Source organism: Saimiri boliviensis, chromosome 6 (assembly GCF_048565385.1).
Source record: "Saimiri boliviensis isolate mSaiBol1 chromosome 6, mSaiBol1.pri, whole genome shotgun sequence".
Taxonomy (NCBI): domain Eukaryota; kingdom Metazoa; phylum Chordata; class Mammalia; order Primates; family Cebidae; genus Saimiri; species Saimiri boliviensis.
The window spans coordinates 44,551,768-44,567,898 of NC_133454.1; the positions used below are offsets into that span (position 1 = coordinate 44,551,768).

At 37.8% G+C, this 16,131-nt stretch overlaps 1 protein-coding gene across 1 annotated transcript in view; it reads left to right on the forward strand.

Moving 5' to 3' along the window:
- The window catches only part of DDX10 (DEAD-box helicase 10), a 791,862-nt gene that overhangs the window by 168,936 nt on the left and 606,795 nt on the right, over nt 1–16,131 (forward strand). Inside the window, exons 14-15 of the mRNA XM_074400547.1 lie at nt 435–554; nt 3,282–3,443. Coding sequence (XP_074256648.1) covers nt 435–554; nt 3,282–3,443 — 282 coding nt within the window. The remainder of the gene's footprint in view (nt 1–434; nt 555–3,281; nt 3,444–16,131) is intronic.

Here is a 16,131-nt window from a genome sequence, read left to right on the forward strand (position 1 = left end):
AATGTGTTGCAATCATTTTGCTTTCCAAGTATATGTTTTCCTACTCTAAAAACTTAAGTTTTCAACTGCAAATTTTAAGATACATATGAAATCTTGGCTGGAAGATAGCTTTATTTATCTATTGCCAATTTATTACATAATGTAATTTTCATTCCTTTAATATTATCAAATAGGACAGTTCTAGTAACAGAGAAAATGTAAAGATTATTGGTCTACTATTCCTCCTGTTTATGCTTAAACTCTTTTAGGTTTTGGGAGGGGTTCCTAGTTAATAAGTCAAATAATGTTATTTCTGGACAGTGTTTTCAATGCTTCTCATTAGCCAGTGAGTAATAAATGCACCTAGTTTTGGAAAGTGTATTGCCAGAGTTGGATTGTTAATATAAAGCAACCATTTTGCTAATCATCTATGTTTCTTTTATGTTCTCACACAGAAGAAAGAACCTTCTAAATCCAGCATCAAGAAAAAAGTGACCAAAGTTGCAGAAGCAAAAAAAGTAATGAAGAGAAATTTTAAAGTGAATAAGAAGATAACATTTACTGAAGAAGGGGAGGTAAGATTCTAGAAGTATTTCATTTCTGAGGTACATTTTGAGTATTATGAGAGATTGACTCTCTTGCTTACTTACCACTCCTTAATGATAGAGTCAGTGTTTCTCTACAGCATGCTGGGCCATTCCTTTCACTGTTACTATAGGCTGTACATCAGCTCTGCTGCTGTGAACAAGGATGCCTTACTGGCAGTAAACCGAGATACTGCTTGGTAATACTGACACAGAATTGGTTTTGAACTTTCTAAATTATGTTTTTATAGATAAGATTTTCTCCTCATGGTATTCATCATCATATTCTGTGGAACAGGCACGAGAATACTAACACAGCTACTTGCCACAGCTTCTTGTGCTTCATTAAAAAAAAGCCTCTGCTTTGCACTTTCAATTTCAAATGCTGTACTTCCATACATCTTGCTGTGCTGGCTGTGGGAGGGTATTCTCTGCTTGATAAAGTAATCTCAGACACAGAGGTGCCTTGTTTTCATTTCACCTTTCCCTTGGCCATATTGTAAATACATAGCCATAGTATAGGGAAGGGGTTACCACTCAAAAATTACTCGTGAAAGTTCACTCTATTATATAACAGTTGTCTTCATTTTTAGTTGATGAACTAGATTCAGTATGTCAAGTGACTTACCTAAGGAGTGGTTATAGTAGGTAGGGTCTTTTGAATATCATCTCAGGGCCTCATTCTCACCAGCCCAGGTTTTCCTGACTATCCTTATAGTGCACACAGCACCTGACCTCAATCATAACCTAATTTCTCTTACCCTGCCTTACTTTTCTTCACAGCACTTACTTTATCACTTCAGTCTATATTTGACTGTTGTCAGTTTCTTCTGCTCCACTTTTCCTTGAGAGGAAGGCATTTTGTTCACTATTCTATCCCTCGTACCTAGAAAAGTGCCTAACCTAATAAACCCTTAGAAAAATTGATTGATTGAATGAAACCTCTATTTAAAAAAAAAAAAGCTTTCATATTAATTGTAATGTAGCGCATCATATATTTCATCATCACTAACACAAAGTCTGCTTAAGCAGCCTCTCTCCAATGGAGTGTTTCCTTTTAATTTTGAAATTTTGGATGTTATTTTGGGGTGTATAAATCAGATGAAAAGTAACAAAATAGTGTGCCATTCAAAGGTGCTGGAAGTCGAGGAGGAAGCTTATATAAATGACAGATAATGAATCTTCATGAAATTATTAAAAAGAGGTCAGCACTTGAGAAATAGACTAAACTAGAATAGTCATATGACATCTGATGTTCACTGTAAAATGAGATGAGTGCTGTTGGAGTAATGAGGTTCCTTATATGCTACTAAGTTTAACTGTGCAAATTATACCAATTAACTCTAAAAGGAATGTAAATCCTTAACCATAGAATGTTTCAGTGTGTACTCAGTGCTATTAGGAGATGTTTGTGGCTGTGAGCCATATTGAAACTTCTGACTTAAAGCTCTGAAAGAAATGCCACTACTTCTTTTTCCTAGCCCATAGAAGGATAAACCTTTTGCCTTCTGTGATTGCAGTAGGGATGAGGAGTTGAAATAACATGATATTCATACTGTTACAACTAATCCCTCACATTGCCTCTTCCTGGTCAGCGACTGCTAGCATGGCTGCTCAGTGATATTTAACACCCCCCATTGGTTGCTAAAAGTTGAGACTCCATAAAGATCTCATCTTGAAGAATGGTTATGGTAGCCACAGAGTGAGAGGGGAAGCATTAATACCTGGGATGTATGTGCTTGCAGTTTCCATTTGCTGGCAGGTTAATTAGCAGTCTTTTAAAACAGTAGTAGTTATTTAAATCTTTCTGGCAACTAATTATTAGATAAGAGTTATTTTTGTCTGAATTGTCTGTAAGGTTTTGTAGTGTTAGACTTAGAAACTCGCTGAGTCAAATAAACCTCTCTTTTTCTGGAAAGGACTCAGATATCCAGAGATTAATTTATTTAGCATTATATAGTAAGCTGGTGAAAAAGCTAGGACATTTAGCCAGGTCCCATCATTCCCAGATGAGTGCCCCATCTTCTATGTCACCTTGTTCCTTATCCTAAACTCTATGTGTAAAATCATGTGGATTTGAGCAAGCCTGTGAAACCCAAACTGATTTTCTCCTTTTTAGTTAGTTATTTCTGTCGTTATGTGTGCTGTTAGTTGATACGTGATTGATTGATCCATTTTGAGCACCTGTTTAATATATACCAGATACTATGTTGGACTCCAGGGATAAATGAACAAGACATGCAACTGCCCTCAAGGAGATTAATTCTAGCAAAAGAAACAGGAACATAAAACAATGCAGTACAATGAACTATGTGTGAGAGTAACGCATAGGGTGCCATGGAAGCTCAAAGGAGGTACAGCCTACTCAGTCTGACTCCTGCTGTGTGCAGATAATTTTGAGCTGAGTTGTGTGGAGAATAGGCTAATAAGAATGCTGTTTGGGAAGGTGCTGAAGCATCTCTATTCTGTGACTACCTTCTCCTCCAAATTATTCTGTGAAATTTTCTTTTAATCCTGTTCCCATTGGTATGGCTGCATTACTTTACTCTGACTAGGGCAGTCTCTTCTGTGGCTTGAAGTGGGTTAGAAGGTTTAAGATTACAGATTGTAAGGCAGAAAGTGGGTATCTGCACCTTTTTGGAATCATCAGACAAAATGAAGTGCTTTTCTGTGTTGTTCCCTGTTTCCTGTTGACACTGACCTTTTTCCTGCCTGTAGTTGGTTCAGCAGTGGCCACAAATGCAGAAATCGGCCATCAAGGATGCTGAGGAAGATGATGACACAGGTGGTATCAGCTTAGATAAAGCAAAGGAAAGACTTCAGGAAGAGGACAAATTTGACAAAGAAGAATATAGGAAGAAAATCAAGGCAAAGCATCGGGTAAGCTTTCCATCTTGAATTCATACTGAGTAAAATTTAGTATCTGTAAGTATATCTAAACATTCATTAGCTATTCATTAATAAGTGTAGTATTTTCTTCATTGTTTTCTGTGACACTTCTTTTTCTGTGGCTACTCTTTTCTTTGTTCATTTGTTCCTCTGCTAGGGAAGTCTGTATATTGACTGGTTTCTGAGAATGCCACTTAAATCTGTCTTTGGTCTGAGGTGATCCAAATAATATTAGTGGGTTTGTTGTTGTTATTACAGTTTTTATTTTGAGATAATTGTAGTTTCACTTATAGTTGATAGAGATATCCCAAGCTCTTCATTTCAATAATTTTGTTACTACTAGAATGTTACATGTAAAACTATGCAGGATGTAGCTTTCTGGAATTGGCATTTTTCACTCAGCGTTATCCTATGGAGATACCTCCAAGTTGTGTGCATCAGTGCTTTGTTCCTTTTATTACTGAGTGATGTTGCATGGTGTGGATGTACTTAGGTTTGTTTCACTATTCAACCATTGGAAAAGACTGATGATTTTTCCAGATTCAACTTAATACATTTCTTTCCATATCAATTACTTGATAATAGATTAAATTTATTATATTAAAATTGGAGACTTTGTAAAACTTGCGTAAAAATAAGCATGTGCCCTGTGGCCTTGAACTTGGCAGTTTTCTGTTATCCTTGATATAGTGGTCACACATGACATTATTATACCGTTATACGACTTAATTCCCTAAAAGTGAACATTTCACTACATAAAAGAATGAATTAATGAAATAAAGCAGATATACATTTTTAAAGAACTTCCTTCAGCATGCTTTTGACACAATGATTTTAGGCTAACACAGTGAGAAATATCTGAGAAACATTGCTATATTATTAAATTTTGTATTAATAACAAAATACCTTTGAATGTGGACATAGTCAAGTACATCCTGAGAAAGATTCTTATAGCTTTTCACTCCTATTTGACCTTTCATGGACCAGTACACACATTTTTATAAAAATAGAACAGCAATTCTCATTTCTTTATTTTAATATTTGATGCAGCTTCACAGTAGCATTTGATGAAAAAGTAGATATTGGAGATAGCTTTACGGATGGAAATGAATGTTGAGAAAAACATTCCAAAAACATGGAGAACAAAGGAACATGAAATATACTGGTTACAGTTATTGGATATTTATGTTAATGAGAGAACTAAACATTTCTTGCATTGCTGTTCTTACTGCAGTACTTAAATTGAAATTTGACATAAGCAATTTTTAAAAATCTTTCATATTAAGACTGTCAGGAGCTTGTTATGTTTCAGCTGGCAGTCTACTTAGAGTATCTATCCTGGGGACAACTGAACAAGAATGTATTATATCTAAGTTGTAGCCAGAAGTAAAAGAAACACGAAGGATTTAGATAAAATAAAGTTTGCCCCCTTCCCCTTCCTTGCTTTCTCTTTTCTCCCATGTGGAAGTTATTACTATATCCAGGTTGTAGAATATTTGAAACCTTTAGAAAGTTAATTTCAAATTGGCAAATTGTACATGTTTTATACAGTGTTTGTTTGCTAGGCTCTGCCATAGGCTGTGAACATAGAATATTTAAAATAACTGGGTGCTGCTGAGTGGGTGCAGTGGTTTGCACCTGTGATTTCGACTACTTCGAGGCTGAGGCAAGAAGATAACTTGAGCCCAGAACTTGAGGCTGTAGTGTGCTATAATTTTACCTGTAAATAGCCACTCAGTAATAATAGGCAACATAGCAAGACTCTGTCTTTTTACAAAAAAAAGAAAAACAAAAAACAAGAAAAAACTAACATACATATGTGGGTTCCTCCATCTTCAGGAAGATTATAGTTAAGTCTTAGTTAACTGTGGATTTGCTGTTACTTCCCAAAAGCTGCTTGCACATCTATTTTTTTAACATAAATTTTTTTTGGGATGAATAATGTATTCACATGGCTCAAAAATCAAGAAAAAAAATTGCACATTGAGAATTCATGCTTCTGCCTATATCTGTCTTATTTGTACCTACACCCTTATAACTAACTACTTTTATTTAAACATGTCCTTTTACTTTTTTTATGCTAATAGAAGTAAGTAGGAATACATACTTTTTTCTCCTTTTCTTACAGGAAAGATATATCTTTGTACATTTTGCCATTTTCACTTAGTTTTGAGCTTGTAAATAATTCTTTGCGTCATTGTTAGAACACAGCCTGTGATTTTTAGACCTCTCCAAGACTGTCTCATAGCAAGGTTAAACAGAGAATTTGGGGCTGACAAAGTTGTAAGAGAAATTACCGGAATTTTACATACATCTCGTTTGAAGTCAGTACTTCTGTGACTATAAGAGTCAAAGTCTTTTTAAAAACAAATGACAACTTTATATTTTATGTAAAATAGGTGTGTTCTGCACAAGACATACCTTCCAAATAGGATTTTGAAAATCTTATTTGGAAAAAAAGCACAAAGAAACAACTAGAATAGTTCTCTTTTCAACTTTAATATAAATGTTACCTGATACATGATTAATTCTGTGGTATTTTCATTGGTAAACACACGTAAGTATTTGTGAGTATTGAAGTAGAGAAAACTTTGCATTTGTGAGTACTGTAGCATTAGCATGCTTACTGCAATAGCATATATAAGGTATAGTATGGGTACTCAAATCATTTCTGTACCAAGCTGTTACGGAATGGATTTCTACTCAGGAAATATGGAATGTTTTCTTAAATAGCACATTTTCACATTCGGGATAGTGAAGCAGTGATGTTTGGTGGGAAGAATTCTGTGCTGTACTATGGAATACTTGTACTCGAGTCCTCAGTGTGGAATTACTAGTCCTCAGTATGGAATAAATAAAAGTAATTACAGTTTATACCCAGTCCCGTTTGGATTACTCGTCACCAATTGGGACTTTGCTTTCCTAATCTGAAAAATTAGGGAGTAGGAATGGGAGTTAGTGCCAGATGTTAGTAAGATCCTCTGGCTCCATAGATAGACATGGAAATAAATCATCCTTTACTGTTTGGAAGGTAGAATTTTGATTTGTATTTTTTTTTTCTCCCTGACAAGTCAGACTGCTTGCTTTACTTGATGAAAAGACTTTCTTCTTTACTTATTTCCAGTAACTATTACAACTTTTACTTTAAAAACTAAACATATTATTAATCCTGCACAAATTACTTTACTTTAATTAATTGCTTTACTTGAACACATTGTTGGTTTTCAAAGTCACATTTTTTTCCCCCCTAACTGAGTATACTGCTACTATAATGACAATTCTTTTTTTTTTTTTTAAAGATCTTTTTTTTTTTTATTTTTTTATTTTATTACATTTTATTGCATTTTAGGTTTCGGGGTACATGTGATGAACATGCAAGATTGTTGCATAGGTACACACATGGCAGTGTGGTTTGCTGCCTTCCGTCCCCTCACCTGTATCTGTCATTTCTCCCCATGCTATCTCTTCCCACTTCCCCACCCCCCGCCCCTCCCCCATTTCCCCCCAACGGACCCCAGTGTGTAGTGCTCCCCTCCCTGTGTCCTTGTATTCTCATTGTTCAACACCCGCCTATGAGCGAGAATATACGGTGTTTGATTTTCTGCTCTTGTGTCAGTTTGCTGAGAATGATGGTTTCCAGGTTCATCCATGTCCCTACAAAGGACGTGAACTCATCCTTTTTGATGGCTGTGTAATATTCCATGGTGTATATGTACCACATTTTCCCTATCCAGTCTATCATCGTTGGACATTTGGGTTGGTTCCAGGTATTTGCTATTGTAAACAGTGCTGCAATGAACATTCGTGTGCACGTGTCCTTGTAGTAGAATGATTTATAATCCTTTGGATATATACCCAGTAATGGGATTGCTGGGTCAAATGGGATTTCTATTTTTAGGTCCTTGAGGAATCGCCACACTGTCTTCCACAATGGTTGAACTAATTTACATTCCCACCAACAGTGTAGAAGTGTTCCTATTTCTCCACATCCTCTCCAGCATCTGTTGTTTCCAGATTTTTTAATGATCGCCATTCTAACTGGTGTGAGATGGTATCTCAATGTGGTTTTGATTTGCATTTCTCTGATGACCAGTGATGATGAGCATTTTTTCATATGTTTGTTGGCCTCCTGTATGTCTTCTTTTGTAAAGTGTCTGTTCATGTCCTTTGCCCATTTTTGAATGGGCTTGTTTGTTTTTTTCTTGTAGATCTGCTTTAGTTCTTTGTAAATTCTGGATATCAGCCCCTTGTCAGATGGGTAGGCTGCAAAAATTTTTTCCCATTCTGTTGGTTGCCGATTCACTCTACTGACTGTTTCTTTTGCCGTGCAGAAGCTGTGGAGTTTGATTAGGTCCCATTTGTCTATTTTGGCTTTTGTTGTCATTGCTTTTGGCGTTTTGGTCATGAAGTCCTTGCCTACACCTATGTCCTGAATGGTTTTGCCTAGATTTTCCTCTAAGGTTTTTATGGTGTTAGGTCTGATGTTTAAGTCTTTAATCCATCTGGAGTTAATTTTGGTGTAAGGTGTCAGGAAGGGGTCCTGTTTCTGCTTTCTGCACATGGCTAGCCAGTTTTCCCAACACCATTTATTAAACAGGGAGTCCTTTCCCCATTGCTTGTTTTTGTCGGGTTTGTCGAAGATCAGATGGTTGTGGGTATGTTGTATTTCCTGTGAGGCCTCTGTTCTGTTCCATTGGTCTATATCTCTGTTTTGGTACCAGTACCATGCTGTTTTGATTACTGTAGCCTTGTAGTATAGTTTGAAGTCCGGTAGTGTGATGCCTCCTGCTTTGTTCTTTCTGCTTAGAGTTGACTTGGCTATGCGGGCTCTCTTTTGGTTCCATATGAAGTTTAAGGTGTTTTTTTCCAGTTCTGTGAAGAAGGTCATTGGTAGCTTGATGGGAATAGCGTTGAATCTGTAAATTACTTTGGGCAGTATGGCCATTTTCACGATGTTGATTCTTCCTAACCATGAACATGGAATATTTCTCCATCTGTTTGTATCCTCTCTTATTTCATTGAGCAATGGCTTGTAGTTCTCCTTGAAGAGGTCCTTTACGTTCCTTGTTAGTTGTATTCCTAGGTACTTTATTCTCTTTGTAGCAATTGTGAATGGCAGTTCGTTCTTGATTTGGCTCTCTTGAAGTCTGTTACTGGTGTATAGGAATGCTTGTGATTTTTGCACGTTGATTTTGTATCCTGAGACTTTGCTGAAGTTGTTTATCAGTTTCAGGAGATTTTGGGCTGAGATGATGGGGTCTTCCAGATATACAATCATGTCATCTGCAAATAGAGACAATTTGATTTCCTCCTTTCCAAATTGGATACCCTTTATTTCTTTTTCTTGCCTGATTGCTCTGGCTAGAACTTCCAGTACTATATTGAATAGGAGTGGTGAGAGAGGGCATCCTTGTCTAGTGCCAGATTTCAAAGGGAATGCTTCCAGTTTTTGCCCATTCAGTATGATATTGGCTGTTGGTTTGTCGTAAATAGCTTTTATTGTTTTGAGATACGTTCCGTCAATACCTAGTTTATTGAGGGTTTTTAGCATAAAGGGTTGTTGAATTTTGTCAAAAGCCTTCTCTGCATCAATCGAGATAATCATGTGGTTTTTGTCTTTGGTTCTGTTTATGTGGTGAATTACGTTTATGGACTTGCGTATGTTGAACCAGCCTTGCATCCCCGGGATGAATCCTACTTGATCATGGTGGATGAGCTTTTTGATATGCTGTTGCAATCGGTTTGCCAGTATTTTATTGAAGATTTTTGCATCTATGTTCATCATGGATATTGGCCTGAAATTTTCTTTTCTTGTTGAGTCTCTGCCGGGTTTTGGTATCAGGATGATGTTTGTCTCGTAAAATGATTTGGGAAGGATTCCCTCTTTTTGGATTGTCTGGAATAGTTTCAGAAGGAATGGTATCAGCTCCTCCTTGTATGTCTGGTAGAATTCAGCTGTGAACCCATCTGGACCTGGGCTTTTTTTGGGTGGTAGGCTCTTTATTGCTGCCTCGACTTCAGACCATGTTATTGGTCTATTCAGGGTTTTGGCTTCTTCCAGATTTAGGCTTGGGAGGTTGCAGGTGTCCAGGAATTTATCCATTTCTTCCAGGTTTACTAGTTTATGTGCATAGAGTTGTTTGTAATAATCTCTGATGATGGTTTGGATTTCTGTGGAATCTGTGGTGATATCCCCTTTATCGTTTTTTATTGCATCAATTTGGTTATTCTCTCTTTTCTTTTTTATTAATCTGGCTAGTGGTCTGTCTATTTTGTTGATCTTTTCAAAAAACCAGCTCCTGGATTTATTGATTTTTTGGAGAGTTTTTTGTGTCTCTATTTCCTTCAGTTCTGCTCTGATCTTAGATATTTCCTGTCTTCTGCTAGGTTTTGAGTTTTTTTGATCTTGCTCCTCTAGCTCTTTCAATTTTGATGATAGGGTGTCAATTTTCGACCTCTCCTTTCTTCTCATGTGGGCACTCATTGCTATATATTTTCCTCTAGAGACTGCTTTAAATGTGTCCCAGAGATTCTGGTATGTTGTGTCTTCATTCTCATTGGTTTCTAAGAACATCTTTATTTCTGCCTTCATTTCATTGTTTATCCAGTCAACATTCAAGAGCAAGTTGTTCAGTTTCCATGAAGGTGTGTGATTCTGAGTTAGTTTCTGCATTCTGAGTTCTAACTCGATTGCACTGTGGTCTGAGAGACTGTTTGTTATGATTTCTGTTCTTTTGCATTTGCTGAGGAGTGATTTACTGCCAATTATGTGGTCAATCTTAGAGTAGGTGTGATGTGGTGCTGAGAAGAATGTATATTCTGTGGATTTGGGGTGGAGAGTTCTGTAAATGTCTATTAGGTTTGCTTGTTCCAGGTCTGTATTCAGGTCCTGGATATCCTTGTTGATTTTCTGTCTGGATGATCTGTCTAATATTGACAGTGGGGTGTTAAAGTCTCCCACTATTATTGTGTGGGAGTCCAAGTCCCTTTGTAGGTCATTAAGAACTTGCCTTATGTATCTGGGTGCTCCTGTATTGGGTGCATATATATTTAGGATCGTTAGCTCTTCTTTTTGCAGTGATCCTTTTACCATTATGTAATGTCCTTCTTTGTCTCTTTTGATCTTTGTTGCTTTAAAGTCTATTTTATCAGAGATGAGAATTGCCACTCCTGCCTTTTTTTGCTCTCCGTTTGCTTGGTAGAACTTCCTCCATCCCTTTATTTTGAGCCTTTGTGTATCCTTGCATGTAAGATGGGTTTCCTGGATACAGCACACTGATGGGTTTTGGCTTTTTATCCAGTTTGCCAGTCTGTGTCTTTTGATTGGGGCATTTAGTCCATTGACATTTAGGGATAGTATTGTTATGTGTGATTTTGATACTGTCATTTTGATGCTACCTGGCGTTTTGTTGGTTAGTTGATGCAGATTCTTGATTGTGTTCATGCTTTTTTACCATTTGGTATGTTTTTGGAGTGCCTGGTACTGGTTGTTCCTTTATATGTGTAGAGCCTCTTTCAGGAGTTCTTGTAGAGCAGGTTTGGTGGTGATGAAATCTCTGAGCGCTTGCTTGTTCACAAAGGATTCTATTTTTCCTTCGCTTATGAAGCTTAGTTTGGCTGGATAGGAGATTCTGGGTTGAAAGTTCTTTTCTTTAAGGATGTTGAATATTGGCCCCCAATCTCTTCTGGCTTGTAGGGCTTCTGCTGAGAGATCTGCTGTGAGTCTAATGGGCTCCCCTTTGTGGGTAATCCGACCTTTCTCTCTGGCTGCCCTTAGCATTTTCTCTTTCATTTCAACCTTGGTGAATCTGACGATTATGTGCCTTGGGGTTGCTCTTCTTGCGGAATATCTTTGTGGTGTTCTCTGTATTTCCTGGATTTGAATATTGGTCTGCCTTGCTAGGTTGGGGAAGTTTTCCCGGATAATATCCTGAAGAGTATTTTCCAGCTTGGATTCATTCTCTTCATCACATTCAGGTACACCTATCAGACGTAGATTAGGTCTTTTCACATAGTCCCACATTTCTTGAAGATTTTGTTCATTCCTTTTTGTGCTTTTTTCTCTGTTCTTGCCTTCTCTTTTTATTTCATTGAGTTGATCTTCGACCTCTGATATCCTTTCTTCTGCTTGGTCAATTCGGCTGTTGAAGCTTGTGCATGCTTCACGAAGTTCTCGCGTTGCGTTTTTCAGCTCCATCAATTCACTTATACTCCTCTCTATGCTGTCCATTCTCGTCAGCAGTTCGTCCAATCTTTTTTCAAGGTTCCTATTTTCTTTGTGTGCGGTTAGAACATGTTCTTTTAGCTCGCTGTAGTTTCTTACTACCCACCTTCTGAAGTCTGATTCTGTCATTTCATCACTCTCCTTCTCCATCCAGTCTGGTTCCCTTGCTGGTGAGGAGTTGTGATCCCTTTTAGGAGGAGAGATGTTCTGGTTTCGGGAGTTTTCATCCTTTTTACGCTGGTTTCTTCCCATTTTTGTGGGATTATCCACCTGTTGTCTGTCTCTGTCCCAGGGAGTTGGAGCTTTATGAGTTTCCATTGCACTACTGCCTTTTTTGATTTTTCTTTCAGGTCTGACCCGCCCAGCTAGCAGCAGGGCTAGCCACTGCCTGCCCGCAGGGGCTTTGCTGAGCTGCTGTGGGCTCCACCCAGCTGCCCTGAGCTCTTCCCTGTAGTCCTTTTTATATGGGCGTGGTTAGAACTGTCTGGGCAATGGTGGCCCCGCCTCTGTTATGGTGGACTCTCTCTGTTGTGGGAGGTTGCCTCGGCAACGGCGGGTTGCCTCGGCAACGGGGGCCTGCCTCAGTAGCGGTGGAGAGTCTCAGTAATGGCGGAAGCCCCTCCCCCACCGAGCCGGGCTGTCCAGGTTCAGCTGTGCTTGGTTTGAAGGGCTCAATCCAGTGGGTTTCCAATTACTGTTTTTGTTTTCGTTGTTGTTGTGGGTGGAAGGCTGGGACCAACCGAGCCTGATCACCTGGCTCCCTGACTCCGAGTCTTTTCTTTTAAGTTGAACGATCCCGAGTTCCGGTCGCTTGTTGAAAAGGCGCCGGGATCTCCCGTGCTGCGACTCAGGGAGTCGGCTCGAACTGCGGCGCCGGCTCCTGGCGGATTTTTTGCCTAGGAATCTCCTGGCCTGACTCGCTATTTCAGATGAATGGGCAACTCTGCCGTCTCAGGGCTCTGCTCGCCAGCTAAGAGGGCTCCCAGACCAGTGGTTTTTGCATGGAGAACCGCAGCAACAGGGAGTGGTCACAGCAGCCGCGGGGGCGGAATCAGCCCCACAGGGGCCAAAACAGCCACACCAGCTGGGACTGCGACACTGACGACCCCTCTGCCTGGGTATCTCCTGGTCTGTGGGCAATAAGAGTTCGTCTGTAAATGCGGCGTTCACTCACCCTCTGCACTTTCACTGGGAGCTGAAGTCCTGAGCTGTTCTTAGGCGGCCATCTTCCCAGCATTCCCCTATAATGACAATTCTTACTTCTGTTAGCACAAGGTTTTGCCTTGGGCAGATATAATTATGTTTCCCTTTGAGGCTGTCACTCATAATTTTGTTATTTCTTTGAAAGTATATTGAGAAGAATTGGATGTCCCTAAAGAATATTGAAGATGCTAACATCAGGGTCTAGGGGAAGCTTTATTTCAGGAAGATAGAAAAAGGTGAAGAAACTTTTGACGCAAGTTATAAATAAAGGATGTGCCTGAATAAATTTTGCATGTGAAAAAACTTCATAAAACCTATCACATGCTTCTGTATTTGACACATGTATTTTTTGAACGTATATCAATTTTAGAAGATTTTGTAAGCCTTGGCATTTTTTTCCAGTATGTTCAAATATTTTATTATATTTTTGTTTTAAAGGATGGGATATTTAATATGTAAGTAAATTGAGTCTTAATGATTCTGATTGGAAGTAGTTGTTTGCTCTTCTGTTTAACAGTTGACTGCCTTTAGTCATAGTTCTGCATATGTACTCAGTATGGTAAGACTCAGCTACTCACTCTGTTCTACTTGTTTTTCCCTCATGCTATTATACTTGTTCTTGAATCATATTTTCATCTACCAGATTCTGAAAGCTATATAATTTCTAATGTAATTCAGGTAAATTCACCATTCAACCATTGGAAAAGACTGATGATTTTTCCAGAGTTAAATCTTAAAGATTTAAAAAACTGAATCATAAACATTTTTTACCTTTTTTATTTTAAAGTTTTATTTTTAATTGACTCATAATTGTATGTATGGGGTACAATGAGATGTTTCATTACACGTATACATTATGGAATAATCAAGTCATGCTAATTAGCGTATCCATCACATATTCATCACCTCAAGTATTTATCATTACTTTGTGGTGAGAACGTTTAAAATCCATTCTTTTAGCTATTTTGAAATATACAATACATTATTATTAACATAGTCATCAAGCTGTGCAATAGATCATCAGAACTTTATTCCTCCTGTCTGACTGAAACTTTGTACACTGTAACCAACATCTTCCCTTTGCCCATCTCCCCTGCACCCCTTCCCCCTAATCCTTTGGTAACCACCATTCTATCTACTTCTATGAGCTCTATAAAGTCTACTTCTATGAGTTAGATTCCACAGATAAGTAAGATCATGTGGTATTTGCCTCTCTGCCTGGCTTATTTCACTTTGCCAAACATCTTATAGGTTCGTTCTTGTTGCAGATGGCAGAATTTTGTTCCTTCCTTAAGACTGAATAGTATTCCATTGTGTGTGTGTGTGTGTGTGTGTGTGTGTGTGTGTGTGTGTATATATATATATATATCACATTTTTTTAATCCATTGTCTGTTGATGGGTGCTTCAGTTATTCCATATCTTGACTGTTGTGAATAATGTTGCAATAAATGTGAAAGTACAGGCATCTCTTTGACATACAAATTTCAATTTGTTTGTATAGAAGAGGTCTAAAGGTTTTAACCGGTTTAGAGTACAAACCAAATCATATAGTTTGATGGCATCACTGGGAGTAGAACTCAAGTCAGCTGCTTCCTAAAATTCATAGCTGTTACTCTGGACTTCAGGGACCCTCCTGTAACTGTCTCGGGTCATTTAGCAGCTTTAGTTGCTCTTCATGAGTTTTCGTTGTAACCTTTAAGTATTGCTTTCTTCTGAGACCATTCCAGCCTTCAACTTTGTTGGGCACTTTTAGGTAGCTCTGCTTAAATAGTCTGCTATTTTTATTTTCTCTTTAGAATCTCTTGAAACCAACAACTGGAAATAAAAATAGAGCAAAGACTGTAATTTTTGCATATGAAACCATTAGTAAACTAGTAAACTGTAAACACAAAATGCTAATCCTACATGGAAGCAATGTGTTTTCTGATAATTGAGTCAGAACTGTTGAAAGGTAGGCCATGGATCCCATCTTTGAATGGTTTTTGCTTTAATGGAGTGAAAATCTGCTCTGTGTTATGTCATCATTCTTAGTTCTGAAAGATGACTTGTATTTAAGGTGATAATATTTGCTGAGAATGGAGAAAAACAATTCATTATCAAGTTCTTTCATTCCCTTGAAATTCGAGTGCTTTATCCATATTGGATTATGAATTTAGATAACATAAATATGTCAAGATCTGACTCTGGACTGCTTCCAAAGATGCTGCAGCATTACTCTAGCTTCCACTTACTACCAGCATGAACATTAGAAATTTAAGAAAGAATTAAAGGAAAACTTTAGAAAAATCTATCTTGTTTTATTGTTGACACAGAATTAAATTGGCATGGAATCCAGTTGACTTACTCATAAATTTGTATGATAGTCAAAAAAGAGGGAAGCTGTAATCAGGCATCTGAGGAATAATAGCAACAAGAATATTAACAATAACAAGTAACACTTACTTAACTGGGCCCTGCAGTAAATTTACATGTACCATCATATTATACACTAATATTAACTTGTGGAGTCAGTGAACTAGCATCATTTTACAGATTATAAAACTAAGACTTAGAAGGGTCAAGTAATGTGTCCAGAACCCTGCAGCTTACAAACAGCAGCTCTGGGACTCTTACCAAGGTCTTTGATACTCTTTAGACTTTATGCTTTTTAACTATTCAACTGTGTTGATATCTATTTCAAGCCATCAGACGAATGTTTTACAGCAGGGTAACTGAAGTGGTGAATAAAAAGGTGCAGGATGATCATAAGAGTAGAGGATTTTGAAGAAGAAATGACAAAGAATGGAAATTTTTCATGTTTCCAGGACAAGGTTATTGATCTGTAATAAATTAAATGTCATAGTTAGTAGTATAGTTTAAGACCCTGTACTAATACCACTTTTTCCTGAATGTTCACTGCATAGCTATATATGTACATATAGTAGTGCCAGAATACATTTTTCCATAGCTATGGCCATTTTATAGTCTAAAGTAATGTCAGAGACTGGTCTGACTCATATGGTCCTTATGAAATTTTACTAAGATCAGAAATGTCATATTGAGGAAAAGGGACTCAGCATCTGGTGCCTAATTCTAAAATGGATGTTGTGAATAAAGCTTATTTACCTGAGAGGATAGAAGATCCTTTTCTTTACAACCCCTTTTCCTTCTAGTTCCAGCCCTTTTACTGTCACAACCAGGTTTATTATTAAAATGGAAGCCAATCTGTTACTATAGAACCTTTGCCTATTATTTGGATATATCTGCCTAGG